This window comes from Natrix helvetica (genome assembly GCF_964273705.1).
Source record: "Natrix helvetica genome assembly, chromosome: 3".
Classification (NCBI taxonomy): Eukaryota; Metazoa; Chordata; class Lepidosauria; order Squamata; family Natricidae; genus Natrix; species Natrix helvetica.
The window spans coordinates 91,908,569-91,935,971 of record NC_138549.1 but is presented as its reverse complement, the minus strand read 5'-3'; the positions used below and the strand labels follow the sequence as shown (position 1 = coordinate 91,935,971).

Genomic DNA, 27,403 nt, shown 5'->3' with positions numbered 1-27,403 from the left:
ATCTCATTGCTACCATAAAATAAATATAAGTATGTACATGACAATTCTGTAACCATTCTGTAACATCTCCTTCCTCCCTCTAAGACCCCGACTCATTAGCCATCAACTTTTATGAACTTTTATCAACTTTCTATCAACCTTTATTAACACCCTGATTCCATTGGACTTTTAACGAACTATTTATTCGAGGCTGGACCTGCTCCGCCTGCGGGAGGCCCCTCTCTCGCAGGTATGGCCCTTGGCTCTCTCAAGGGCCTGCCTTGATGACGGGTTTGTGAACCCCGAGAGGTGGAAGAAACGGAGGCTGAGGGGCTTTTTATTCAGAAGTTTTTTATTGTTATTAAGGGGTTCCAGGGAGGGGGGGTGTGATAACCAGACCGGGAGAGGCGCCAGTGCCAGTGCCAGATGGACAGGTGAGTCCGGGAAGGAAGTGAGCGGAGCGGGGGGGGAGAGGGAACAAGTGATTCCAATAGAGGGTTGTTCGATTACAACGGTCGCGGGGAGGGGGGGATGCGAGGACAAGAGAAGATCACAAGGTCGGTTGGGAGACCGTGGTTGTTGGCTATGCCCGGTCATTTGCACCAACCCCCGCAACCTAGGTGGCCAGGAACTACAGAGCCCGGGCCTACGGCTGATGCTTTACAATGCAAGGTCCGTAACCAACAAGGCCCCCCTCATTAATGAGTTGATCTCTGAGGGGGAGCTAGACCTTGCAGGGATAACGGAAACCTGGTTGGGCCATGAGGGTGGTTTACCCCTCGTGGAAATGTGCCCACCAGGTTTCCGTGCATTCCATCAGCCTCGGGCCCTGGGTAAGGGTGGTGGGGTGGCGGTAGTTATACGGGAAGGTCTAGAGCCGAGGGAGTTCACTGTTCCTCAGATATCCGGGTGTGACTCCCTTGGTGTGAAATGGGGCCCACGGAGGCAGTTGGGTTTGCTGATTGTATACTTGGCTCCTCGCTATACATCAGCAGCCCTGCCCGAGCTCCTCGAGCTGATCTCGGAGACGGCGGTTGAGATCCCCAGGCTTATGGTCATGGGGGATTTCAACCTGCCGTCGACGGGAGCAGCGTCTGAGGTAGCTCGGGAGTTCATGGCTTCCATGACAGCCATGGGCCTGACCCAGTTAATTCAGGGCCCCACACACGAAGGTGGCCACACATTGGACCTTGTCTTTGTATCTGAGCAGTGGACGAGTGATCTGGGTAGAGGGGATTTTACTGTTACACCCCTGTCATGGTCAGATCACTCATGTCTCCGGCTTGACTTCCCTGGCGCTACCCCCCACCGCGAGGAGGCGGGACCAGACGGTCCACGCTGGTACCGCCCCAAGCGCCTGATGGAGCCGGATAGGTTCCAGACGGAGCTTGGGCCATTACCTGTAGCCCTGACCCGCGCTCGGTCGGAGGACCTAGCGGCCGCCTGGAATAGGGCGGCGGCTGGGGCCTTGGACCGGGTTGCGCCTTTGCGACCTCTCCTGCGGCAGCGACCCACCCGGGCTCCTTGGTATACCGAGGAGCTGAGGGTGATGAAGCGCCACAGGAGACGTCTAGAGAGCAGGTGGAGGTCCTCACGCTCCGAATCTGATCGAACACAGGTAAGATCCTACTTGCGGACCTACCTGGTGGCATTAAGGGCGGCCAAACGTAGATATTGCGCCACCCTTATTGCGTCCGCGGATAACCGCCCTGCCGCCCTGTTTAGGGTGACCCGCTCCCTCTTGTCACAGAGGACGCAGGGGGCACCCTTACAGGGCAGAGCAGAGGAATTTGGGGAATATCTGCAGGACAAAGTCGCTCAGATCCGGAGCGGATGGGCCCCACTCAGTGGACCAGACGAGCCGCCAACAGTGAGTCTTGTGAGACCATCCTGGGAGGAGTTTGATTCTGTTGCCCCCGAGGATTTAGATAGGTTGCGTGGACGGCTGCGACCCACCACATGTTTAATGGACCCGTGTCCCTCTTGGTTGGTACTGGCATCTTGGGAGGTGACACGAGGCTGGCTTCTGGGCCTGGTGAATGCCTCATTGGGTGAGGGATCCTTACCAACCGCCTTGAAAGAGGCGGTGGTGAGGCCCTTACTTAAGAGGCCCTCACTCGACCCAATGGAGCTAGCTAACTATCGTCCAATCTCCAACCTTCCGTTTCTAGTGAAGGTTGTTGAGAATGTGGTGGCCCAGCAGTTTCCACGACACCTTGACGAATCCGAGTATCTAGACTCACGCCAGTCCGGCTTCCGACCTGGGCACAGCACAGAGACAGCCTTGGTCGCGTTGGTTGATGATCTCTGGAGGGCCAGAGATAGAGGTTGTTCCTCTATCCTGGTCCTATTAGACCTCTCGGCGGCTTTTGATACCATCGACCATGGTATCCTATTGCGCCGGTTGGAGGGGATGGGAGTCGGAGGTACCGTTTTGCGGTGGTTCGGCTCCTACCTCTCCGACTGGAGGCAATGTGTGTTGACAGGGGGACAGAGGTCGACCCCGAGGCCACTCACTTGTGGGGTGCCACAGGGGTCGGTCCTCTCGCCTCTCCTGTTCAACACATATGTGAAGCCGCTGGGTGAGATCATCCGTGGTTTTGGGGTTGAGTATCACCCCAACGAGGCTGTCGAAGTGATGTCCCGGTGTTTGGAGGCCGTCGGGGTCTGGATGGGGGACAACAGACTTAAACTCAACCCCTCCAAGACTGAGTGGCTGTGGCTACCGGCACCTCGGTTCAGCCAGCTGATTCCATCGCTGGCCATAGGGGGCGAGCAATTGCCCCCTGTGGAACGGGCGCGCAATTTGGGCGTCCTCCTTGATGCCCGGCTGTCAATGGATGACCATGTGGCGGCCGTGGCAAGGGGGGCGTTCCACCAGGTTCGCCTGGTGCGCCAATTGCGCCCCCTACTGGACCAGGATGCCCTACGCACGGTCACTCATGCGCTGGTGACGTCCCGCCTGGATTACTGCAACGCTCTCTACATGGGGCTGCCCTTGGGACGCGCCCGGAGACTGCAGTTAGTTCAGAATGCAGCCGCGCGGGCTGTGATGGGGAGTACGAGGTACTCCCACGTAACACCTCTCCTGCGCGAGCTGCATTGGCTACCTGTGGTTTTCCGGGTGCGTTTCAAGGTGCTGATTACCATCTTTAAAGCGCTCCATGGCACGGGACCTAGTTACTTGCGGGATCGCATCCTCCCACATACATCCCTGCGGCCAATACGCTCACACAGGGAGGGACTTCTCCTGGTGCCATCCACTGGACAATGCCGGCGGGCGACACCGAGGAGTAGGGCCTTCTCTGTGATGGGCCCAACCCTCTGGAATGACCTCCCCCCCGACATTAGAACCACTTCTGACCTCCGCTCCTTCCGGCAAAAACTGAAGACTCACCTGTTCCGATTAGCAGGCCTGGCATAATTCAACTGTCCCTCCTGGCAAACGTACTATATCTGGTTATTTTAGGGTTTTTTTAATTTACTGTATTTGTTTTTAGGGGTTTGAATTTATTTTATATCTGCTTTGTACAGTTCTTTTAACGGCATTTTAACCTCCTCCATGTCAACTGTCAACTGTACATATTTAATTTTATTGTATCTTGTTATATTTTGTATGAACTGTACACCGCCCCGAGTCCCTTTCGGGAGAGGGGGCGGTCTAGAAGCATTAAATTAAATTAAAAATTAAATTAAATGTATTGGAATGGATGGTTTATTAAACTTAATGGGACTCCTTTTGGAGTAAATAGATTGGAATATACTACTAAACTATCATAAAACGCACTGGGGCTAAAATAGAATTGCCACAATTAAAATTATATTTAATGTTTCCGGAAGCAAATAAAATACATATATTTGGCCTTTTAGAATAATGGATAATTCAAACGGACATGGTTTGCACACACATACCTTTTTCTGAAGATAACTAGGTCATAATCTTTCCCAATCTGGAATCACACAGATGTATTGGAATTATAGTGTACTTGGAATTCTGGGAGTCACAACGCATCTTCAGGCAAACTGGATTAGAATATTAAATGAATATATCAAAGTGAAGATTTTGCCTTGTATAGTCAAATACGCTATAGTTTAAAACATAGCTTCATAATTTGACTTCTTTGCTATACCCTATTTTAATCTGATAAAGTGAAAGAATCCCTGCAGATTTTACTCTGCTAGTTGTTGCTGACTTTGGGAGGCGATACTCATCTCCATTTCAAGGCCATTGAGCCAGCACTGTATGAAGACATTTGCATGATCATGTGACCACGGAGCGCTGTTACTTTCCCACCGAACTGATACATATTTATTTACTTTTGAGCTGCTAGGTGGGCAGGAGCCAGGATGAGGATGGGAGTTAAGCCCATCATGAGGAACTCAGGTCTCAAACCTGGGCAGCCAACAAGCACAACGTCTTAAGCGCTGAACCACTGCTCTGGTAAGTCAACTGTAAAATTTATCTTCTCCCCAATTCCCCCAAAACTCAACCTTATGTATTTAGCTAAATTTTTTAAAAAACCTCCCTCAAGTATGAAATATCATTATGATTTGGAAACCAATCAAGCTAAAGGGTTTCCATTCATTTAATTTATAGATAAACAGTGCTAAGAAGAGCAGGTGCGTGTGCATTCCTAAACAGAACACCTGCATCAATAATAGTTCTTAAAACACATCTATTATTTTTGGCTGCCAGCATTCTTATTTTATCAGAGAGGGTGAGATGTTTACATTTCTCCTTTTAAGAAACCATCAAGTTCCTTTACAAGAATACAAAACCACTTAAAAGTGAAGACCATTGACACTGCAAATACTCATTCTTTCCAAAGAAGGCCTTACAATATTTCCAGGGGGAATTCCATGATACAATTCCTCAAATCAATTTCTAGAAAGTAAGTTTGATGTAGCAAAGAATCAAAGGCTTTGTGACACCTTAAATTCTAAGGCATAAAATGAAAACTTCTACTATAGCAAAACTGAAAGTCTTTACATTGCTTCAAGACCAACTGCTGTTTTTGCTCAAAGTATAGTGAATGGAAATAGAAAAAAAAATCACTATCTTGAGTACTTTTAGATGGTAAGAACAGCAAGGTAAATGATAATTTTCCAAATACTGAAACTTCAAGAGATAACTTGCATCAGCAAATGCACAATCTTTTCTTTTTTTCTATCTGTATCCATGCATGCATGCATGTATGTATGTATGTATGTATGTATGTATGTATGTATGTATGTATGTATGTAAGTATGTATGTTCCAGCATAACTCTGGAGCACCTCGAGCAATTTCAACCAAACTCAGTACACAGATGACTTACCCTCTGGAAACAAATACTAGTGGGGGTAAGACACCCCTGGGGTGTGTGTGTGTCTGTGTTCCAGCATAACTCTGGAAAACCTGGGCCGTTAAGGAGAGCGAGTGTGATGTCCTACAGCGGCAATTGTTTGTAATGTCATGGGAGGGGGAAGGGAGAGCCTGGGCCATTAAGGAGAACAAGTGCACCATCCTAGAGCGGCAATTTTTTGTGATGTCAGTTCCTTTGCCACTTCCTCTGGAAAGCCAGCCATGACGTTTGCCCTCCAGTGGACCAATGGGGAAGCGTCTGATAGATTTGGGGCAAAGTGCCAGGTTCGTAGAAAGGGCGGAAAAGAGGAGCGCATAGGAGGAGGAAGGGAGGGGGCAGAGATGATGGGCATGGGAGTAGGGAGAAGAAAGGCCCCTCTCAATAGCTCCCTGTCAGACAACACTTCAGGGCAAAGTGCCAGGATCATAGACAAGACGGAAAAGAGGAGCGCATAGGAGGAGGAAGGGAGAGGGCTGGGATGAAGGGCATGGGAGTAAGGGGGAAGAAAGGCCCTTCTCAATGGCTCCCTATCAGACAAACACTTTGACATCTATAAAAATCCGGGCAACGCCAGGTTATCAGCTAGTCAAAGTTAAAGCATAGTAGAAAGAGTTAAATAAGTAAAAACATATAATTTAATAGAAACTAGTAAAAACATGTGTAACTTTCAGGGAACAGCAAAGCATAGAGGAGATGAAGTTAAAACCCAGATTCTTGCTGGCCCTGGCTGGGATATAAACCAAATATTTGGAGACATGAATATGAAAATTATTTCATGCATTCTGGAAAGGAAAACATAAGAACTGTGCACACTTACTTCAGAAAAAGTACCACTAGTCTCAGTGGGACAGAAATTAAAAAAGAACAGTGGAGAAAGTTCTTTCAAATTCTATAAAATAGATTATAAGACTAAAGAAACAGAGATGGCTTTTTTAATACGTGCAAGAAGATTGTCTGTCTGTCTGTCTGTGAGTCATCCATCTATCCATCTGCTGTATCTATCACTCAACATGATAACATTTACTAATGTACAAACCATAGAACATGAATCAGTTTCTAGAAATTCCATTTAATTTGTTTATTTAAAAAGAGCACAAAAACCAGGAGAAATTTTTTTAACATATATATTTATATATATTAAAAATATATTGTCATTTGTTTGGAGCCTTTTCTCCACCTCAGAGGTGTCAAACTCATGTCATCACGGCAGCGTCATCTGATGTATCGGGACTTTTTCCCCCTTCACTAAACCAAGCGTGGGCATGGCCAGCATGTGACACATCCATGAGTTTGACAGCCCTGCTCTACCTTGTTCATTGTTTCTGCACTATTTTTTAAATAATAAAAATAGATGGTGGTAACAAAGGCCAGTAAGAGAAAAGGCTAGTAAGAGATAAGGAAAATACAACGGCATATTTAGCAGAGATAGGAAAAAAATCTGGAAAAGGGTTGGGAAGATTTAATAAGATTTAATTTAAAGGTTTAATACAGACTGAGAAGCTAAGGACTATTAAGTATCAGTTGGAAAAAGATAAAGAAAAGGGACAGAAGAAAGATTTTTGAATATTCTGTTTAAGCTTTTTACAGATTAAGCCTTATTACTGAATCTGGGAGGAAAGGATTGCTATTTATTCCTAGATCTCTGAACAGCAATACATTTATTTAAAAATGAGGATGAATTGCTTTGTTAAATGTTCAACATGCTTATTATTAATGCAGCACCTTAACCTTCATCTATTCCTATGTCAGAGTGTCATAAAAACTACAATTAAGCAGCAAAATGCAATACCACACTCCTTTCATTTAACAATACAACAAAAAGAACCTATACAGATCATTTGTACATGGATATTATTTCCAGTGAAATAAAATTGAAAGGCTTAGCTGACATGACCAGAGTAATTTATTTATTTGTATGCTTAATCCTATTTATAGAAGCCTCTTGTCAACAAGTACGAACCCATGGCTTCCTGAAATGAAATGATTCCATATATGTTAATAGTGACACATCTCTTCACTCAAATCCTATTACAAATTGACCAAGCCCTACAGTGTTAGGAGATTTTTCTGAAGTTTGACAGAAGAAACTCATTCATTGACTATGTTTGTTCAATCCCTCCCTGCATGACCAGACTTTATTCATAGTCAAAGTATGAGTATGACAGTGAAAGCTATGCTGGTTTAGGTGACATCTGTGCCAGTGGAATTTTTTTAGGGGTGGGGAATGGAACTCACAGAGCTTGATTAGGAACTACAGTATGAGGTTATTTTAAAAATCTTCACTAAAGGAGATCACTTCCAGTTCCTGCAGGCGACGGACACGCTGTCTGCCACTCGTCTCCTTGGTGCGCTCTGTAAGGAGCACAGGGGGGCTTGGAGGGGTCTCCTGCCGCAGGGCGGCTCGCTAAAACCCCCCGGACTCGGCGGCAGCCGGCGGGGGTGTTTTTCAGCCTCGCCCCAGGAGCCGGGGAGCGGGGGGGGCATGGTACAGCTTTGGGCTGTCCGCCCTTTTGCTGAATGGGCTCCGGGGGGAAGGAATTAATACAAGGAAGAGCAGCTGAATGCTGGTGGTGGGGGAGCCACCCTGATCTCCTTAACTCTCATTAAAGGATAAGCAGCAGACTATTGTAAGTTCGTGTTCAATTTATTTGAAACTGAAGATTAGAGGGAGGTGTCTCTTCTCTTTACCCCCTCCTCGGATTAAGCAGCATTTAAATTAGCTCTCTCTATATTGGAATGGAGAGAGAATAAATGCTGACTCGTCACTTGAACTAACTATGTGAGAAAGATTGCTATCACAATTGCAAGAGATGATTGCTGAGCTGTTCTTTTTAAAAAAAACTTTATGGAGATCTCCGTTTTTCTCCCTGTGAAAGGAGGAGCCAAAATGGCTCCCTTCCGTCTTTGTTTTTGCACTTACAAATGAAGTCTGCCTTTTGAAACTACCTTCGGGAAAAAAAATCCCTCTGGTACTGTTTTATTACCCTCTCTGAGGGAAACCTGGATCTCTCCTCTTACGTGGTCCTCCTGGGCTTTGATTATTTGACTTTCCCCTTTCTGCTGTACCTCGATGCCTTGGAACTGTGAAGGAGAATTAGCCTTTCCCGTTTGGATTTGTCTGTCTCCTTGGATCGGCAAGGCTGCATACTCCGCTGACGCCATTTTCTTTGTAAAAGACTTATACCATCTCTGAACTCAGACAAATGGGGCCTAAGAAACAACCAACGGGCAAGTCATTTTTGGCTCCTGCGTCTGCCACCTTCAGTTCAAGCATGCAGCAAACGAAAATTACTTCATTGCTACAACAAGAAGGGCCTGGAGAGAGCTCAAAAGAACTATCTGTTACCCAAATGTTTCAAGAAATAATGAGGGGTCAAAATGAGTTGAAAAAAGAGGTAACAGATCTCAAAGATGAACTCAGAGATGTTAAACATCATATTTCAGAAAACAAACAGAGAATTGTGGTGTTGGAGGAGGGAGTGGCTGGGCTGGGGGAGGAGGTTAAGGCAATCTGGAAGGGAAATGTAGACCTGGAAAAGTTTATGGCAAAAATAGAATTTGAAAGAATGTCCTTTTTTCTCAGATTCCAGAACCTACTAGAGACAGAAAATGAAGACTTTAAGGATATTATGAATACAATTTTAGCAGAATACATTAAGAGAAATAAAGAGCAGTTGTCGTAAGATATGGATATGGTTTACAGGGTTAATTCAGCATATGCTAGAAGTCATAATGTTCCAAGGGAGGTACATGTTAAATTTCTCAGGAGGACCACAAGGGATGAGGTGCTAGGGGCCCAAAGGGAGGGACCACTAAAATATAAAGATGAAGAAATTACCATTCTTAAGCAAATTCCGAAAAAGATAAGAGAAAGAAGGAGGAAGTATTCCTCTTTATCAAAAAAATTATACAATAAAGGAGTTTGGTTTAGATGGCTATTGCCAGAGGGAATGTTGATTTTTTGGGGAGGGAAACAGAATTAGAATTAATACAGTGCAGGAAGCTGAAGCCTTCATTAAAAAACACCTTTCTCTCCTAGAGGACGAACATAGGGAAGGTGGTGAAAAGGGTAGCAAGGCACAAGATATGAAGGAGGGGGGGCTGTGGCCCCACCTGGGGACAGGGAGGAAGGAGCAATATCAATAAGGCTCAGGTCACAAAAATAAATGTATTTGAAATATTTGTAATTGTTGATATACTAGCAAGTGACAAAGGAAAAGATGATTGAACACATGATTCGATACAATGTAGAATAAGAGTCTGTTTTTTGTTTATCTTTTACACGTTGTTTTTAATATTGTAAAAATTGTGAGATTTGGAGGGATTTCTACCACTAGCGTGGAAGCTGCCAAAATTTTCTATGTACCCTCTTATCTTTTCCCAAAAATGTTTAAAAACCAATAAAATTCTTTTTAAAAAAACTTCACTAAAGTTACATATCTCTCCATATTAAGAATCACTATGTTTTGGACAATACTGGAAAGAACATCAATTGAAACTATGACTTCAGTGTTCTTCTATGAATCTTTGTAGGACAAATGTGATGGATGGATGGATGGATGGATGGATGGATGGATGAATGAATGGATGGATTTCTCAAGTTTATAAACTGTTCCATTATCAGAGATACCGAGAAAGTAAACTTTTGGAATTACCAAAAATATTAGCCAATCGCATGGCTAAGGAGATCCACATACATTATTATCATTTGCCTATGGCTCTTGTATGTTATCCTACTTTTGCTTTGAACTTTTTTCAACTTTTTGAGTGGCATAATACAGTGTTTGAGACATAGTTTTGACATGGGCAGTGTTCAACTTGACAGCTGAATCTGTAATACTTTAGCATACTTCCATTATATAGTCATTTAATTACACTTTGTAATGCAAACATGATAATATGACTTCATATTTAAAATAAGATTTGTATGCTCTTTTATAATAGAACATGCACTATTTTATACATTTTGTAAATGATTGCTACTATTTTATAATTACATTGTAAACAATAAATTAGAGATTCAATAAACACTTCCATGAATAAGAAAAATTAAATCTATATATATAAAAGCGAAATACCACTCATGCATCATCACAAAATCTCCAGAACCGTAAAGCCTACAAACTTGAAATTTGTTCCTCTTGGCTTCTAGGTGCTCACTAAGAATTTTTTTTTGAAATGACCATCAGATCATTAGTATTTCTTATAGTATTATTAACATGCTCCGATGCTAAGGAGTTAGACATTCTACTTCCCCTTCCCACCTGAAAAGAACTCTTCCAATTGCCACTTGGGCATGGGCATGGCCTGTGCATGACTCATCTGGCCTGCAGGCTGGGAGTTTAGACATTCTACTCCTCCTCCCCATCTGAAAAAGACGCTCTGATGCTAAGGAGTTAGACTGAGGGAGATAAGGAGATAAGATAGGAGAGGCCTCTGTGGAGCAAACCTGAGGGAGAGAAGGGGAGAGGAGAGGCTGATCGTAACTACTCATTTATTTTCAAGCTGTTAAGTGTCAATTTATCAAGCCTGATCACATAGTTTCATAGTGGAGCACTGATATTCAGCTAGTATTTAAATAAAACCTATAGACTTTAAGCAGAATTATATAATTATTTTCTAGCATTTAAAATATGGAAATTGTTTAAAATATGTAATTGTTCTTTGTGTGTGTTCAGCACAAAAATATTAATATAACCTCTTATATATAGCAGCACTCACCTAAATTACATAGTGATATTTTTTGCTTTGAAAGAGTGAATGTATTTTACCTAATGTACTTTATCTTTAGTTCTTTTTCATTTTATTTCTCTTATTGTTTGTCCTGGTCTTACAGTCCCATCATGTGTAAAATTAGATTCTCTGTTCCTTGAAGAAGAAAAAACAGCACCTTTTTTGTACTCAAAAAACTTCAAATGATTTTGAATTATGTAGGAATATTATTAACATAAATGTTATATACTACAGCAAATGAAGAAAATGTATTTAAATATATTACCATAAATGAATCTTTGAGGAAAAATACTTTCAACAGAGAATTGAAACTGTAAAATAAATATTTGCCAGTAAAGACTAAAAGTGACTGTAGCAACTGAGTATCCCTTTCAGTTCAAAATATTGAATTTCTATAGAAAATGCCAGGGGTAAATTCAAAATATCATGAGCATATTTTAAAATCACTACTTGCCTTTTCTATCTAATAGCATTTAGATTCATAATCACTATATTATTATGCAATGATGTTATGGACTTTAAACTGAGGAAATAAGTATTGACACGTGTTCCTATTTTTTCTAATATTTATTTATTGAAAACATTGGTATACCACTTATTAAAATATATCTCATAGTATAAACATTAGTCTTAAAGCTATGCAATACTGGTTCCCATTAAAAAACAACACCACCATACCATGTGTGCAAAATTGGACATGCTCAACCAAGCTTTCCAAAAGCTTGTCTTAAAGGTTAGAATAAGCATGTAGTACATTGGATGGTGGTAAGAGAAAACAAAGCAATAAAATTTGTGGGAACAGAAAGACTTTTAAGCAGTTATAGGTCCAAACTACTATAGGGGAGAGATTGGCAGAGCTAGGGGAAGGAGTTAAAAAGGTATCAGTTTGGAATCATTACATAGCCACAAAAGAACAAAATCCGCCATTCCTCTCTGAACACTGCTAACACTTACCTACCTCTGTCCAGGTGCTAACCATAGACTGAGAAAATTCCTGTGCATAGGCTTAAGGAATAGGAGCAATAGACTTCTATGCCATTCCACAGTGCTTTACAGCACTCTTTGAATGCTTTACAACAGGGGTGTCCAAACTTGGCAACTTTAAGACTTGTGGACTTCAATTCCCAGAATTCCCCAGCCAGCAGAGCTGGCTGGGGAATTCTGGGAGTTGAAGTCCACAAGTCTTAAAGTTGCCAAATTTGGACACCCCTGCTTTACAATATCAGTGTATTGTCCTCAACAATTGGGTCCTCATTTTATCGGCCTGAGGAGGATGGAAGCCTGAGTCAAACTGGAGCCACTCAGGATCGAACTCCTGGCAGTGGCCAGACTTTGCCTGCAATACTGCATTTTAACCATTTTGCTACCATGGCTCTTGTAAATAAATCAGTTAATTAGCATATATGGACCAGGTTTTTTTTGTACCTGATAACTACAGAGTTACTTTCAAATATATTGACATAGATGGGCAAAAGGGAAGGAAGAATTCAATTAGATTATAGACTAGGACCCTCCAAAGTGATCAATATGGAACCTAAGGATAAATAGGACTATGCATTATTGTTGTTGTTGTTGTTGTTGTTTGTTAGTTAAATAATTAGCAACAATTAATTTAACAATTAGTTAAATAATGATTCATTACATTATTTTCATATTGCAAATGTTTGGGGGTTGATGAACAATCTGAACCTTTATAAAGGGGTCAATCAGCTGAGAAATTTGTGGACTTGTTTTAGAAAATGGTTTGTGGAAAAGTGAAGTTCTTATGATAATGAAATTGTTATAAAGATATATTTCTATAGTAATATATTTATAGTAGTGTATAATGTCTCTCTCCACCTCTTCCCCGGCAACTTGCTATTTTAACACTACAGTTAATTTTAAGATAACTTGAGATGATTATTAAAATTTATTAAACCTAATATAATTTCATAGCAGATCAAGTTTACGCTTCCTTGCTCTCCATCTTTGTCTCAACCAATACTTGCGACCAATTCAGAAACATCTAAGTTTCTCTGACAGAATGTCTGATGGAGATATTAAATCTCGAATCTCCATTGAGCATTGACAGTCTAAAACACTCAGACTCCAGTCTAGAATAATCTGAAAACAGGATATTTGCATATCTGTTATAGAAAGTAAAAGAATAGAAAGTTCATTCCAAAATGATTGCTGCTTCCTGAAATTTGAGAAGCAGCAATGTTGAAACTCATAAAGTTTGACAGGGAAAACTTTCTAACATTAGCTTTGAATGGGAATCTAGAGATTATGTCACATTGCTAATGTCATTCTTAGAATCCAAGGGAGCTGAAATTTTCTCTCCACCCCCTCTCTCTGTCTCTCTCTCACTCTCGCTGTCTCACTCACACACACACAACACATATGATTAGAACCCCAGGAAGAAAAGTATGAGCTCAAACCACTAACAGAGACCAATGTGCCAATAGAAATCAAGCTGCAGGGTGGAAAGTTGTGGTTTGAGGCTATGCTACTTCTTTAAACTTCGATTTTAGGAGTGTTCACTTCCATAATAGCCTGGAAAATTTGTTTATTTTTATACCAGGTGGACTTTGAGCTTTTCCTCACTAACAAACTTTAGTATAACCCAAGCTTTACTATGGCAATAGAAACAACTGTTGGCAAAACATTTTATTTGTTTTGCAGAGAACAGGTGTTTTACAGGAAACAGCAGTAAGATAATGCTATGTAAATCATGGACTCAGGTTTAGACAAGCCAGATGTTAGTAGATACAGAGAACATTGGGTTGCTGGGGCATTTTGAAGATGTTGTGGTTAACTAATGATGAACCTATCTGAATCTATGCTATTTAAAAAACCTGATACACTTGCAGAGCTATTGAAATTCTTACAAGTATTTCTGCCCCCCCCCCCCCCGCCCCTAGTTGTAAAATGTCTCACTCACACAGTCCAAGATGCATTTGTGTTTGATAAAATCTGAAGAGAGATCATTAGACTTTCACTCAAACTGGAAGATTCTAGGTATATCTCAAATAGATGAGGGACCTCTCCCGGATCACTTTGTAATCTGAAAATAAATACATATATATCCCAACACATCTTCCCAGATGTGTTGTAGATATAAATCTGAGAATTAATAACATACCTGGTGGCATCAGGTTTGAAAATCTAGCAAGAAGTCTCCCAAAATCTGGATGCCCCCATGTTCCCTGCACCTTCGGCATTTAGTCATGCTGGCCACATGACTACAGAGACATCTTCGGACAGTGCTGGCTCTTCGGCTTTGAAACGGAGATGAGCACTGCCCCCTAGAGTCAGGGACAACTAACACCTTTGTGCAAGGGCAACCTTTACCTTTAAAGACCTGGTCCTTCATCCACAACTTTGGAGAGACAGGCCCCCTTGCTTTATTGTATTTATGTATTGTGTGTATTTTATGTTTTTATATTTGTTATGTTATTTTGTATTGATTTTATTTGTTGCGAGATGCTCAGAATTGCCGAGAGTCAGGTTGCATACATGTTTAATAAATTATGGTGGTTGATTGGACAGAGCCAGAGTTTTAGATTGCATTTGGCATTTGTGTCCTATTGAGTCCTTCCCAAGGATTTGTGATAGGCAGATGTTGTTGTTTAATAATATTAAAAATTATTATTACTGTCTAGTGCCATTGTTATTATTCTAGAATAGCAGAGAGATCCAGAAGTAAATTTTGCAAAGGATGAAAGCTTAATGCAAGAATGAGCAACCAAAAAAACCCCTCTAAGCAGTTCTTAAGGAGTCCAGTTTATACAGATGTTACATAGGAAATATAAATGTATACATTTCATCCAAAAGAATTAACTTTCTACAACCTGAAACCACATTAACATTAAATGCTGAGGTCATACTGTAGTTCCCCTGTCTTTTCCTATGAATTTCCATGTTTAACTATCTTTCCCAGTTTTTCAGCTCACCAGTGAGTCTTGGAACCAACACTTTAAAAAAAAAAACTAAAAAGATGATTTAAGGCTGCAGGAACCAGTAGTCTGGCAAAAGCAGTAGGAGAGGCCTATTCTAAGGTAAGCAGAAAATTATCTATGGAAAAATTGAGAAGGGGAGGGGAAGAAAAAACGACAAAGGGAAAAAAAAACAGAACTATCCGAGCTTAAGGGCATTTTCTTTGTCTTAAACAAACATTTTCTAACACAATGTTTGTTCACCATTTGCCATATGTACTCTTTTTGAATTTACTTTGTGTTCATGCAGAATAAAATATAAAGTTTGAAAGAGATTCCATAGAATTAGTGAAAAGGAAGAGAACTCAGGTGATTTATAGGTAGTCTTTGACCCCAATCTGACCCCAATCGAGCCTTTCCATTGTTTCCATTGTTGAACGCTTAGAGAGGGCTGTAAAGCACTTTGAAGTGGTATATAAGTCTAAATGCTACTGCTAAATTAAGTACAGCAATTGTGAACCGAGTTTTGCCCCATTTTACTACCTTTTTGCCACAATTGTTGAATGAATCACTACAGTTGCTAAGTAAATCACACAGTTAAGTAAATCCAGCTTCCCCCATTGACTTTGCTTGTCAAAAGCCATCTGAGAAGGTAGCAAATGGTGACCACATGACCCCAGGACAGGGTAACTGTCATAAATACCTGCCAGTTGCTAAGTGACCATGGGGATGCTATAGCGTGAAAAATGGTCATACGTCACTTTTTTCAGTGCTGTTGTAATTTTAGACAGTCACTAATCAAATGGTTTTAAGTCGAGGACTGCCTGTGGCAGGTTGGAAAAATAAACGCTGTAATGAAAAAAGGACATTAAACAATAACAACAACAACAACAACAACAATAATAATAAAAACAGGTACATTAAAGAAAGAAACAGAGTCACTAATCCTGGATGCGCAAGAACAGGCTATCCGAACAAATGCCATTAAGGCCAAAATCGAAAAATCCTCTGATGATGCCAAATGCAAACTCTGCAAAGAAGTTGATGAAACTGTTGACCACATACTCAGCTGCTGTAAAAAAAATCGCGCAAACTGATTATAAATTGCGGCACAATTCAGTAGCACAAATGATCCACTGGAATTTGTGCAAAAATTATAATATTAAAACAACAACAAACTGGCGGGAACATAAGCCTGAAAAAGTCACCGAAAATCAGATGGTCAAGATCCTGTGGGATTTTCGTATACAAACGGACAAAATACTGGCGCATAACACACCAGACATCACACTGGTTGAGAAAAAGAAGGTTACAATCATAGACATCGCAATACCAGGTGATAGCAGAGTCGACGAGAAGGAACATGAAAAAATTGCGAAATACCAGGACTTAAAAATTGAAATTCAACGATTATGGCACAAACCAGCAGTGGTAATTCCAGTGGTAATCGGCATACTGGGTATAATTCCAAAAGCACTGGAATTACATTTAAAACAGCTAAAACTTGACAAAATCACCATCAGTCAAATGCAAAAAGCTGCACTGCTTGGATCCGCACATATATTACGAAAATATGTTACGATGTCCTAGGCCCCTGGGTGGGGCCCGACTAGTAATCAATGCCAAATCCGGCAAAGCAACTGGCCACTGTGATACAATTGTATAATAATAATAATAATAATAATAATAATAATAATAATAATAATAATAATAATAATAATAATAATAATAATAATAATAATAATAATAATAATAATAATTTACTAATTCTAAATTTACTTGACTTGAACATTCTGACTCTACAAAAAGCCACCCTACTTGGAACAGCTTATATCCTCCGATGTTACCTTAACAGTTCCTAGGTCCTTGCTCAGGACTCGAGCTGTTGAGCTACCAACCAGTCCCAAAGACTGTGAATCTCACCAAAGATTAACATAATAATAATGATGATGATGCCGCGGTGGTGCAGTGCTTAGAATGCAGACTAATTCTGCTGGCTGACTGCAATTTGGCAGTTCGAATCTCACCAGGCTCAAGGTTGATTCAGTCTTTCATCCTTTCGAAGTCAGTAAAATGAGGACCCCAATTGTTGGGAGCAATATACTGACTTTGTAAACTGCTTAGAGAGGGCTGTAAAGCACTATGAAGTAGTATATAAGATGGTGTTGCTAATAATGATATTAATTAATAATTCATGAATATAAAAATCCTACACTGATGATCATAAGTGTGAAAACTGGAAAACTGTATTGAATAACATCAGGTGGACAATTTCCAATCAAATTGATAACACAATAGGAGAAATAATATAAAAAAGTTAAATCCAGTTACTCAAGATGCTTCTATGTATAGGTTGTGGAACAATCTATGAATTAATTGAAAATGAAATATGTATTAAATTTAGAAAATTACAGAAAGTAGGAAAATAAAGTTGTTTTAAGAAGATTATGAAAGATTATGAAAGGATAGAAATATTTCTGGAGAATCCATTCACAAAATGACTCTACTAGAAAGAGAAGTATGAAACACGTGGGCATCTGGAGGCAAGAGCAAGGGAATCAAATGACAATGTATGCATGACAATGCCATTACACAAAATAATAATTAACAAAACTGCATGAGACATCGTAACACAAAACTATAATGCCAGCATTTGATTGGCATTGGATACATATTCAATGCCAGCATTTGGATATCATTGGTTAAATGTCTTCATTTTGGTATCAATGCAGTTTGCTGGGGGCAACATTATTTGAGACTGTAAAAGCAAAAAAAATGGCATTGGTTTTAAACTGTTTCAAACTGCAGAACAAGCAGTTAAAGGATTCACAGCACAATGCCAACAAATATGGAATGAGACTATATCACTTACAGTTTGGAAAAGAAAGGTATAAGCGGCTAATATATAACAAGAACAAGATGAAAGAGAATGTGCAAATTAACTGACTAATTAATTATGTACCATCAAGTTAGCATTGACTCTTAATAACCGCACAGATAGATTTTCACCAGGATTTGTCCCTAACGTGGTCTTTTAGGTCTTCCAGTGGTGCAAACATGGCCACTGTATCTGAGTCCAGCCATCATGCTACTTCTTTTTCCTTCTGTCTTTCCCACCATTACAGCTTTCTTCAGAGAACTAGGTTTTTGCATAATGTGTCCAAAGTAGGATATATTTTGAGCAAGGTCATTTTTGCCTTGAGTGAGATAATTAATAATCCATTGGTTATTTTTCTTGGCTGTGCACAGTATTCTTAGGCATCATCTTCAAAACCAGAGTTTGAAGGTTACTATAGACTTTATTATTTAACTCTATTAATTAAAAGTAAAGAAGATTTAGAAATCAAGAAACTAAAGCTAGAATGTGAAAAGTAGAATATGGAAATATTACAAGTTTAACAAGACAAAAATAATGTAAATCAGCATGTTTGATATTGAGAATTGATGGTAAATAAGTGTAAGTGGTATTTAGATTTATTTTGGGATCTTAAGCATAGGCAACAATGAACAATATAGGAGAGGCAATGTCAAGCTTACATAAAGTATTATATATTAAGGCAGTGTCTATGACAATAGATATTAGATTAGTTAAAGCAATATTTCCTAATCATGATGTATAGATGTAAAAACTGACCATTGAGAATGAGTATAAGAAAGCACACTTCTGGATTATGGATTTGAAGATAAGTATTAGGATTATATGGATTACAAAAAGAACCAATCATTCCTGAAAAAAGTAAAGGCTGACTGCCTCTTCGAAACAATGTTTAGGCAACAAAAATCATGTTTTGAATGTATTATATGAGTGGATGAACTAAGAAAAATGCTTGGTAAGAATGAGGGAGAGAAGGGGGAAAAAGCAGATTGATGGATCTGAATATAGAATGCCTCTAGAAAAGTTATAGCTTGGGCCTGAAGAGCCCAATTGCCCATACAGAAGCTGGGACTGATGAGATAGCATTAAACTTTTCCACTTTGTGGATGCTTGAAAAATGTCTCTAGGTACCTAAAGTCAACTGGTTTCATTAGATTACAATCTAATTGCCATTTAACAGTTGTTAAATGGCAATTACATGTAATGAGCTGAAGACATTATATATAATGGTTCAGATGGCCAAACATCTTCAAAGAAAAACCAGAAAGTTCAGTTGCCTCTTGAAACAACCATGACCTGGATGACTGAGAATCTCTACAAACATTGCCATTTAACAGGTTTCCTTTGTGGAAAAAATTACTTTGCTTCTAATAATTTACATCTAAATATCAATCTTTCATGTATGGCATTTTCATTGCCTTAATGTCACCAAGAAGATGCCTGCATTTTCTGCATACAAGAAAATAGCATGTATCATCCAGCATGTTGAACTGGATCAAGACATATATTTAATGAGTTAATGTAAAAATGTCAAGGCTGTTAAATGCACCCCTACTTTATGTAGGGATTGCTTCTGATAGAGGTTTGTTCCTAAGGCTTGGAGCTACCTCTTAAGTACTTTTATGGAGCTGGAGAATAAGTCAAGTTTTCACATTATTTCAAGAATGATTTTAAGTGCCCTTCTCAGATTTCTTAGTACTTGACTAATGTTTCTACAGTAATATTTCCAGTCAAATTCCTCTGATTACTTGGTCAAGCAAGGCAGAAATGACTATAGTAAAATGCAACATTCTTCAGAAGTTGTTGGACTGGCACAGAGATGTCCAGCTTTATTTATTCAGCAAATACAAATGGTTGTCCATCTACCATTGGACCTCTGGCCAATGAGCAAAGAAAATAAAAGCATCATACAAAAAAATATTTTTTAAAAAATGTCAAGGTACTGCAACAAAAATGACATCCACATATCCCAGATAATCTTGCTAGGCTCCATTAATAGCCTGCCCCAAATACCTGGAGGAAAAGCTAGGTCTTCACAGCCTTTCACAAGGATGGCCATCTGAATCTACAAGAAGCAGATGTTCCGTCAAACAAGTGGATGACAAGGAAGGCACATTTTCTGGGCCTCGCTGCTTCACAAAGGGGACCTGAAGCCAGATCAAGGTCACCCAGAGCCATGGAAGCTTGCTAAGTGGTTTTCCCCAGTCGCTTTCTTTTACACCAACTTGACACCAGAATGTTGTGAGGAAAATTGGGGTGGGGGTGGGGAGAATGTGTGTGTGTGTGTTGTGCAAATTGATTTGAGCTCCTGAAGGAAAGATGGGGTGTAAGTTCAGCAAACAAACCAATTGGTGCTGCCAAAATATCAATTTCGTTTCTCTCACACAAGACTTCATCTATTCCACACTCCTTGGCTTGGATTCACAAATGAACCCTGAAACAACTTAGACAAGGACTCATTAGAGCCATTCAAAGGTAGGAAAAGGCTGCCTAAGGAGCACTCTTTTTCCGTCAGGAGAGGAAGCAATATTTCTAACCCTCTCCAGGGAGAGATAAAACACGTTCTTAGGGATTCTCAAGTGACATGCATCTTCGGTATGCAATCCAAGGTCCTTCTGAGCATTTCTGGCGGAGCTCCATCCCTCTACGCCATCGTCTTAGTAGAAGCGCCGATGACGAGGTCCTCTAAGCTTTCACCAAATATGGCGGGAGTTGGAAATTCCTTCAGCCGAAGCCGGAAATCACTTTGGCCGGAGCTTCGCCCTCCGCTCCGCATCCCACTCTCCGCTTCTCAGTCTTGGGTCCTGGGAGCCAGGCTGGAGAGGAGGGAGGGCGGAGCAGACTCTCTCTTCTCCCTGCTCTTCCCAAAGAGCAACCGCACAACCCGGGCAGCTGAAGGGGTACTTTACAGCCTCGGCCGTTTCTCAGCGAGCTCCTGCTCCAAGCAGCCCCTTCGCTGCCGCCAGTGTCTGGGGGAGGGTATTCGTTCTGGAACAAGAGGAGAGGGCAGGAATTGTGAAAGAAAGAAAAAAAAGCGGGGGGGGGGGGCAACCCAAACAGTTATTTTTATCCCGAGCCTCTCTCTCTCTCTCTCTCTCTCTCTCTCTCTCTCTCTCTCTCTCTCTCTCTCTCTCTCTCTCTCTCTCTCTCTCTCTCTTTCTTTCTTTCTTTCTTTTTGGCAACCTCGCGGACCAGATGGTTTCCTCATGTTGCCTTCAGCAGGGCAGAAATAGATGGAGAGTGGGGAATTTACTCCCGAAGATGGACTCTTATCCATCAGCCTCACGTCTGCTCTTTGGCAGAGGGAAGGAGACGTGTGCGGGAGGTGGGAGGGAAAGGGGGACAGAGAGAGATGCCTAGAACCAAGTTGAAAATATGCTTTATGTCTGAGACCAAACCTAGCCTGTTTGTGGAAACATCACTGGATTCGAGTCAGCCTGGGGCTTCCAGCCTCCACCTATACAAGACACTGGCTCTATTATACTGCTCCAACCTCCCTGGCTGCAGAGGCAACCAAACCTTTTTCCCAAAGAGAGAGAGAAAAAGAAAATCTGATCATTTCTAAAATTCAAGAACGCTACCCCTTCCTTCCTTCCTTCCTTCCTTCCTTCCTTCCTTCCTTCCTTCCTTCCTTCCTTCCTTCCTTCCTTTCCTTCCTTCCTTCCTTCCTTCCTTCCTTCCTTCCTTTCCTTCCTCACAATATCTAACAGACACATACAGCTCTGTGTATCTTTCTACACCTCTTCAAATTAAGACTCAGGAGCAACTTACCCCAACACATGTTCACAGCCCCGTGGCAGGTCTCCTTCCATGCACTAAAACCTCCTTAAACTCTGGCAAGAGCAGGCAGCTTGGGTTTTCCTTCTCCTAAGCAGCAGTAGGGCTGGCAAGGGGTGAGTTCCCCTCCCCTCCATGGCCACCCCCCTGTGACTGAGTAGCACATGTAAGACACCAACAAGGCAGCCAGGTCGATCCCATTGCTTTCCCATCCCAACACCTCCCTGTTCCCCCTCCTATTAATCACTTGCTTTTTTTTTGCAAGTGCATTCTGCATATTGCTCGTCTGTTTTAATTGTTGAAAACAAACAAAAGACTTCTATTGAAATAAAATTAGCTACAAACTCAAATGGGATTCCTTATTTCACAAAAAAGGAACCACCCCCCTCCCCCCCAGCAAACCACTATTATTATTTCCAATGCTGTTCCTCCTAAACCATAATAGGCAGACCACTGAAGAAGGGGGTGGGAGGGAGGTGGAAATACACCCCATCAGGAATTCCAAAGAATTTCCTGCCCTGGGAACAAAAGTAAAGTCTATATTTAACAGTATCTGAAGCTGTCAGGAATGCTTTGTGGTTGGATAACAGAGTAGAAAAATGTGCAAAATGCAGGCTACTGCTCTACCAAATATGGAAATATTGTTACGTCTAGTGTCTGAATCACCATCTGGAAATACTTACAGTCCTGAAGTCAAATAGTAACAACAAAAGCTAGGAACAACTGGCTCCCCCAGCTTCAAACAAGATAAGAATTGTTAGCAAAGAGAATTAATTATCAGTAAATATTAATATTATTAAGTATTAACAGGAGAAATAGTCTGAAGATGTATTGTTGCATTACATTACTGACAGGCCTAAAAAAACTGTGTCAGGCCCTCAACAAAATGTAGGATTCTGAAGAATTTTAAATAGTGGAGCTTTGGAATCATATGTATTTTTGAACATATTGCAAATGTTAAAACGCCAAGATATAGTATGAAGCTTTTTTTTTAAAGTAGATGTAAACAATTTATTTCATCATTTTAAAGCCATTGCTTTGATAACTGATGTGTAAATTGGAGCATGCAATTTAAGTGTTTATTATATTTACTTAGGGTTGGAATAAAGGTCACTGCAAGTTCAACTGTTCTATTTGCACAGCTTTGAAGGTTTCACATTTGCTTTTATTGAAACCGCTTGTCCCTTCTCACCTTCAGCCTGTATCCCAACCTGCAGGCACATCAAGAATCAAGTGTCTTTTTTTAAAAACCTTTATTTCCAAAGTGCATTACAATCAAAGCAGAAAGCTAATCCAAAACATTTTCATCCAAGTATGAATGCAAAGATGAAAGCCAGTTTAGAACCTAGAATCATAGAATTGGAAGGGAATTCAGAGATCTTCTAGTCCACCCCACTGCTCAGGTGAAGAGGCCTTATAACAGCCCAATCAAAAGGCTGGGGTAGCGGTGAAGATGCTGGCCTAGAAAGTAAGAGACCATGAGTTCCAGTTCCACCTTAGGTATGAAAACAGATTGGGTGACTTTGGGCCAGTCATTCTCTTTCAACCCAACCCACTTCATATGGTTGTTGGGTGTGTGTGTGTGTGTGGAAGAAGCATTAAGTCTGTTCACTGATAAAGTAATAAAGGCAGGTTAAAAAATCTAATAAATAATGGAAGACACTCAAGATTTGTTAAAAGCACATCAGAACGCTTGCTTGCTAACTTGCGTTGACCTGGACTAGGGGGAACAAAGCTTTCAGGAGCAGAGGGGCGGGATTGTAACTACAACCCCCCCCAAAAAAAACCGTAAAAGCAGAGAAACAAATATTTCCCTTCAAATGCCTAAGAAAACGGGGACGACCAAGCGTTGAGTTTCTCCTCACAACCCCATTCATAAAGCTTAAACCACGCCACCAGGTTTTTTTTTTTGGGGGGGGGATACACCCTTTAGTTCCAGCCCTGGATCCCACCCAAACATCGAAACGATTTGCATGGCTGTTCTACCCCGCCGTACCCTTCCCATTCTCCCGTTCCCCGTCGTCCGTCACACACACACACACCCCCCATCCCCAGGCTCCTCTGGCGTTGGAAGCTAATTTAGAGCTTCAATTGTCCGCGGGACAATCTGCTACAAGACACCGGTTTCCCAGGCCGCAAGTGGAGGAAATACAACGCGTAGGGGAGACAAAAAAAAAACCCAAAGCGGTGTGTGTGGTGGTTTAATAGGTTGAAACTAAGGGGAGGGGGGGGGAAGAAGGAAAGAAAGCCCTTGCTGTAAGCTCTCCCGCCTTCCACCTCCCCAAAGCATAAAGCCCTTAGACAGGGAGGAGCTTGGATGCAAACCGCGCCAAGGAAACATTCCTGAGATGCTTTAGAATTCCTGATGCTTTAGAATTCTGGCTCGACGTCAGCGGAGCTGCAGCACGCGGCGGCGGCGGCACGGTATATAAGGCGGCTCCCACTCCGCTTCTGCTCAGACAGGCAAAGGGCTCTGAGAAACGTCAGGCGGAAGAGCAAAAGAAAGAAAAAAACCAGCCGAAAGAGAGACCCGGTGTCTTCTCTCTCTCGCTTTCTCGAGAAAAGGAGCTAGAGCCGGTGGCGAAGGCGTTTAGCATTCCTCCAGGACTCGAGCCGTCTCTGAAAGGCGCCGCCAGAGCAGAACGAAACCCCAAGTCCTGCTGTTTTTCCTCCCTCTCCTTATTTTTCCCTCCCTCCTTCCTTCGGGTTGAGCTAAGGAAAAAAAGGACCGCGTATCCGCAGCGTCTGGAAACGATTGAAGATGAACTCGCAGAGAACCAGCTGTTGGATCCTGGCTTTTGCCGTCCTTCAATTAGTAAATAGGGTAGGTGTGGATTTTGATTTCAAATTGGGGTGCAGGGTTTGGGCTTTTCCTCCCTTCCTTGTGTATTTTCAGTGAGAAATGTGCACCTCCCTCTTTTAAATAAAGTTTGCTTGCAAGGAACAAAAAACACAGCATGTGTGAATGTGTGTTAGAACAGGGGGCTGGCATTCCTATTCGGGGTTTAAGAAACAACTCCAAAGTTAAACTTATTCAATAACTTCCAGATGAAGAAAGTGCTTGAATGGCTGTAACTGAGTGAACTTCCTGAATGTTTTGCTTATTTAGGGCAGGAAAACTGATGGCTTTAACAACCTTGTTTACAGTAGCGGTTATATCTCATAGCTATGATTCATTTCCTTCTCCTCTGCAGGTGATTTCTTCTTCCTGCCCAGACACTTGTGAATGTCCTCTGAAGGTCCCCAAATGCGCTCCAGGAGTGGGTCTGGTTTTGGATGGTTGCAAATGCTGTAAAGTCTGTGCTAAACAGCTCAATGAGGACTGTAGCAAGACGCAGCCTTGTGATCACACGAAAGGGCTGGAATGCAACTTTGGCGCCAGTTCCACAGCTTTGAAAGGGATCTGCAGAGGTAAGAAGCTGGCAGCTTGGCTCTTTTAATATCTCATTCATGCAGATACATACATTCTCCTCGGGAAGTTTAGCAATTTTCAGTCCATGTATGGTTATGCTTTGTTGTTGGTAGATTGGCAGAAGGGCATATTACTTCAGCAGTCTGGAATGCAATTCACTATGTCTGGACTGCAGTAACAGCACATAAGGAAAAGTGATTCCTGACTAACTTATTGTTCTAGCCCAGAGCTCTGGGGGATTGTAGGGCTCTTTACCATTAAATTGGATTTAATAGAGCAGGGGGTGGGGGAACCACTCTGCTAGAGGAGACTTGAAGCCCGACTTACGGTCTCTCTCTCTCTTTTTAAATCTTTACAGCACAGTCAGAAGGAAGACCCTGCGAATACAACTCCAAAATTTATCAGAATGGAGAAAGCTTTCAGCCCAATTGCAAGCATCAGTGTACATGCATTGATGGAGCTGTTGGATGCATCCCACTCTGCTTGCAAAAAGTCTCCCTTCCATTTTTGGGATGTCCTAACCCAAGGCTAGTAAAAGTCCCTGGTCAGTGTTGTGAGGAATGGGTCTGTGATGACTCCAAAGGTAACCTGGAACATGTGGAAGGATTCTTTGGCAAAGGTTTTGATGTGGATGCTTCTGAAGGAAAATTGACCAGCAACAATGAATTATCCACAATAAAAAGAAAAGTGAAAATCTTACCAGGTGAGTTATAAATATTAGCTCCACATTTTCCTCTGCTACCAAGTGGTGATGGTGGTGGGGTTATATATTGATGTCTACAGGGTTTTGCTATGCATGCTAAGTCCTAAGTATGAGAAACTTACATTATTATTTTCTTCTTTCTGTCTTTTAGTCTTTGAAACCGACATTCGCAGCCATTCCTTTGAGAATCCAAAATGCATAGTCCAAACAACTTCATGGTCTCAGTGTTCAAAGACCTGTGGGACTGGAGTCTCTACGCGAGTCACCAATGATAATCCTGGATGTAGGCTAGTTAAAGAGACCAGGATATGTGAAGTGAGGCCATGTGGTCAGCCTAGTTACGACTCCTTGAAGGTAAATGGGTCTTCCTTATATTCACCCTGTTCTTGTGTCATTTCTTAGTTGGGTGGGGCTGTGTGTCTTTTAGTCAAGAGTTTTGCCTAACCACACAATCTCTCTTCTTCCAGAAGGGAAAGAAATGCACCAAGACCAAAAAGTCTCAAATTCCAGTCAAGTTTACTTATGCAGGATGCTCAAGTGTAAAAAAGTACCGCCCAAAGTACTGTGGCTCATGTGTGGATGGCCGATGTTGCACTCCTCAACAAACCAGGACTATCAAGGTCCAGTTTCACTGTGATGATGGAGAGACCTTCACCAAGAATGTCATGATGATCCAGTCTTGCAGATGCAGCTACAATTGTCCCCATGGAAATGAGGCGTATCCTAATTACCAGCTATTCAATGACATCCACAAATTTAGGGACTAAGTGGTGATGTGTACAGGCTTGAGAAGGAGGATTGTAATTAATATCTGACTTTATTTTTGAAGTACCAGTGTGGAAAAAAATGAACTCTTATTGAAGTGATGCCTTTACCCAGTGGAGGGCAACATAGAACAACAAGAAAAGACTGTGCGACTGGTTACTCTTACAAAAGTTTGAGCATACTTAAAGCTTCATAGTACTGGAGCAAATTTACTGCTTCAATTTGGAGCACTTGTGATTACTGATTTCTGTTTCTATCTGTTTATGCAAAGTTTTGTCTGTTTGGGCAGTGAAAACCTTCAGTTTCTACTGTTCAGCATAGCATCATATTTTTGTTGTTTGAAAGTCATGTTGGAAGTTAACACTCCTTTCCAGGGTGGGCACTTTTGGAGTGCCCATCTATGGCAGCTATAAACATCAGCTACATATTTCATATCAACAAACAGAAATTGGATGTTTTTAAAGCTGAATATTTTATTTATCAAAATGTAGCTTTGTTCTTGGAGGGAGAAGAAAAAACCTTAATACTGGAATAAGTTGTAAATAATTTAATTTTATATTCAATGAATTAAGAAAGTTTATTTATAGAATTAATCATTTAATAAAGAAATATTTACCTAATTTTTCAGTCAATATGATTCAAACTGCCGGAGGGGGTAAGCAGGATCCTAACTCCATCTACTGTGTAGCACTTTTAACATACAAATGAGTCCTGCTTTCAAATAAACATGCTCAAGATAAATATAAAAGTTCTGCCATCTTACCAGGGTCCTGGAACTAATTATTTTTTCAGGAATGAAGTGGAAGAATTAGAAATATTTCACAATAGGAAACCCTCTTTACCTGTAATCTTTAAGCACAGTTTCCCATATCAGTTCTTGATCTCTAATCAGGATGTG

General features: G+C 41.3%; 2 protein-coding genes across 6 annotated transcripts in view; one reads left to right on the top strand and one right to left on the bottom strand.

The window, feature by feature from the left end:
- Positions 1–21,819, bottom strand: part of DDAH1 (dimethylarginine dimethylaminohydrolase 1) — a 167,221-nt gene extending 145,402 nt beyond the window's left edge. The window contains exons 1-2 of one of the 5 annotated variants that reach the window (XM_081946098.1): positions 21,620–21,819; positions 19,862–20,836 (exon numbers count right to left, since the gene is read on the bottom strand). The gene's annotated coding sequence lies outside the window, so the exon portion shown is untranslated. Of the gene's footprint in view, positions 1–3,891; positions 3,999–19,861; positions 20,837–21,619 lie in introns of those variants that run through there. The other 4 variants (XM_081946097.1, XM_081946099.1, XM_081946101.1 and 1 more) reach the window with 4 other exon arrangements.
- A 2,170-nt stretch (positions 21,820–23,989) lies between these two features.
- Positions 23,990–27,125, top strand: CCN1 (cellular communication network factor 1). Its single transcript, XM_081948484.1, has 5 exons — positions 23,990–24,449; positions 24,820–25,036; positions 25,396–25,740; positions 25,892–26,094; positions 26,208–27,125. Exons 1-5 carry the CDS (start codon positions 24,387–24,389, stop codon positions 26,505–26,507), a joined length of 1,128 nt encoding a protein of 375 aa, XP_081804610.1. The 5' UTR covers positions 23,990–24,386; the 3' UTR covers positions 26,508–27,125.
- The last annotated feature ends 278 nt before the right edge of the window (positions 27,126–27,403 follow it).

Coding starts and splice junctions, on each gene's coding strand:
- CCN1 (XM_081948484.1), top strand. CDS start 24,387: ATGAACTCGCAGAGAACCAGCTGTTGGATCCTGGCTTTTGCCGTCCTT. Junction 25,037..25,395: donor TTTGAAAGGGATCTGCAGAG/GTAAGAAGCTGG, acceptor AAATCTTTACAG/CACAGTCAGAAGGAAGACCC. Junction 25,741..25,891: donor AAAAGTGAAAATCTTACCAG/GTGAGTTATAAA, acceptor TCTGTCTTTTAG/TCTTTGAAACCGACATTCGC.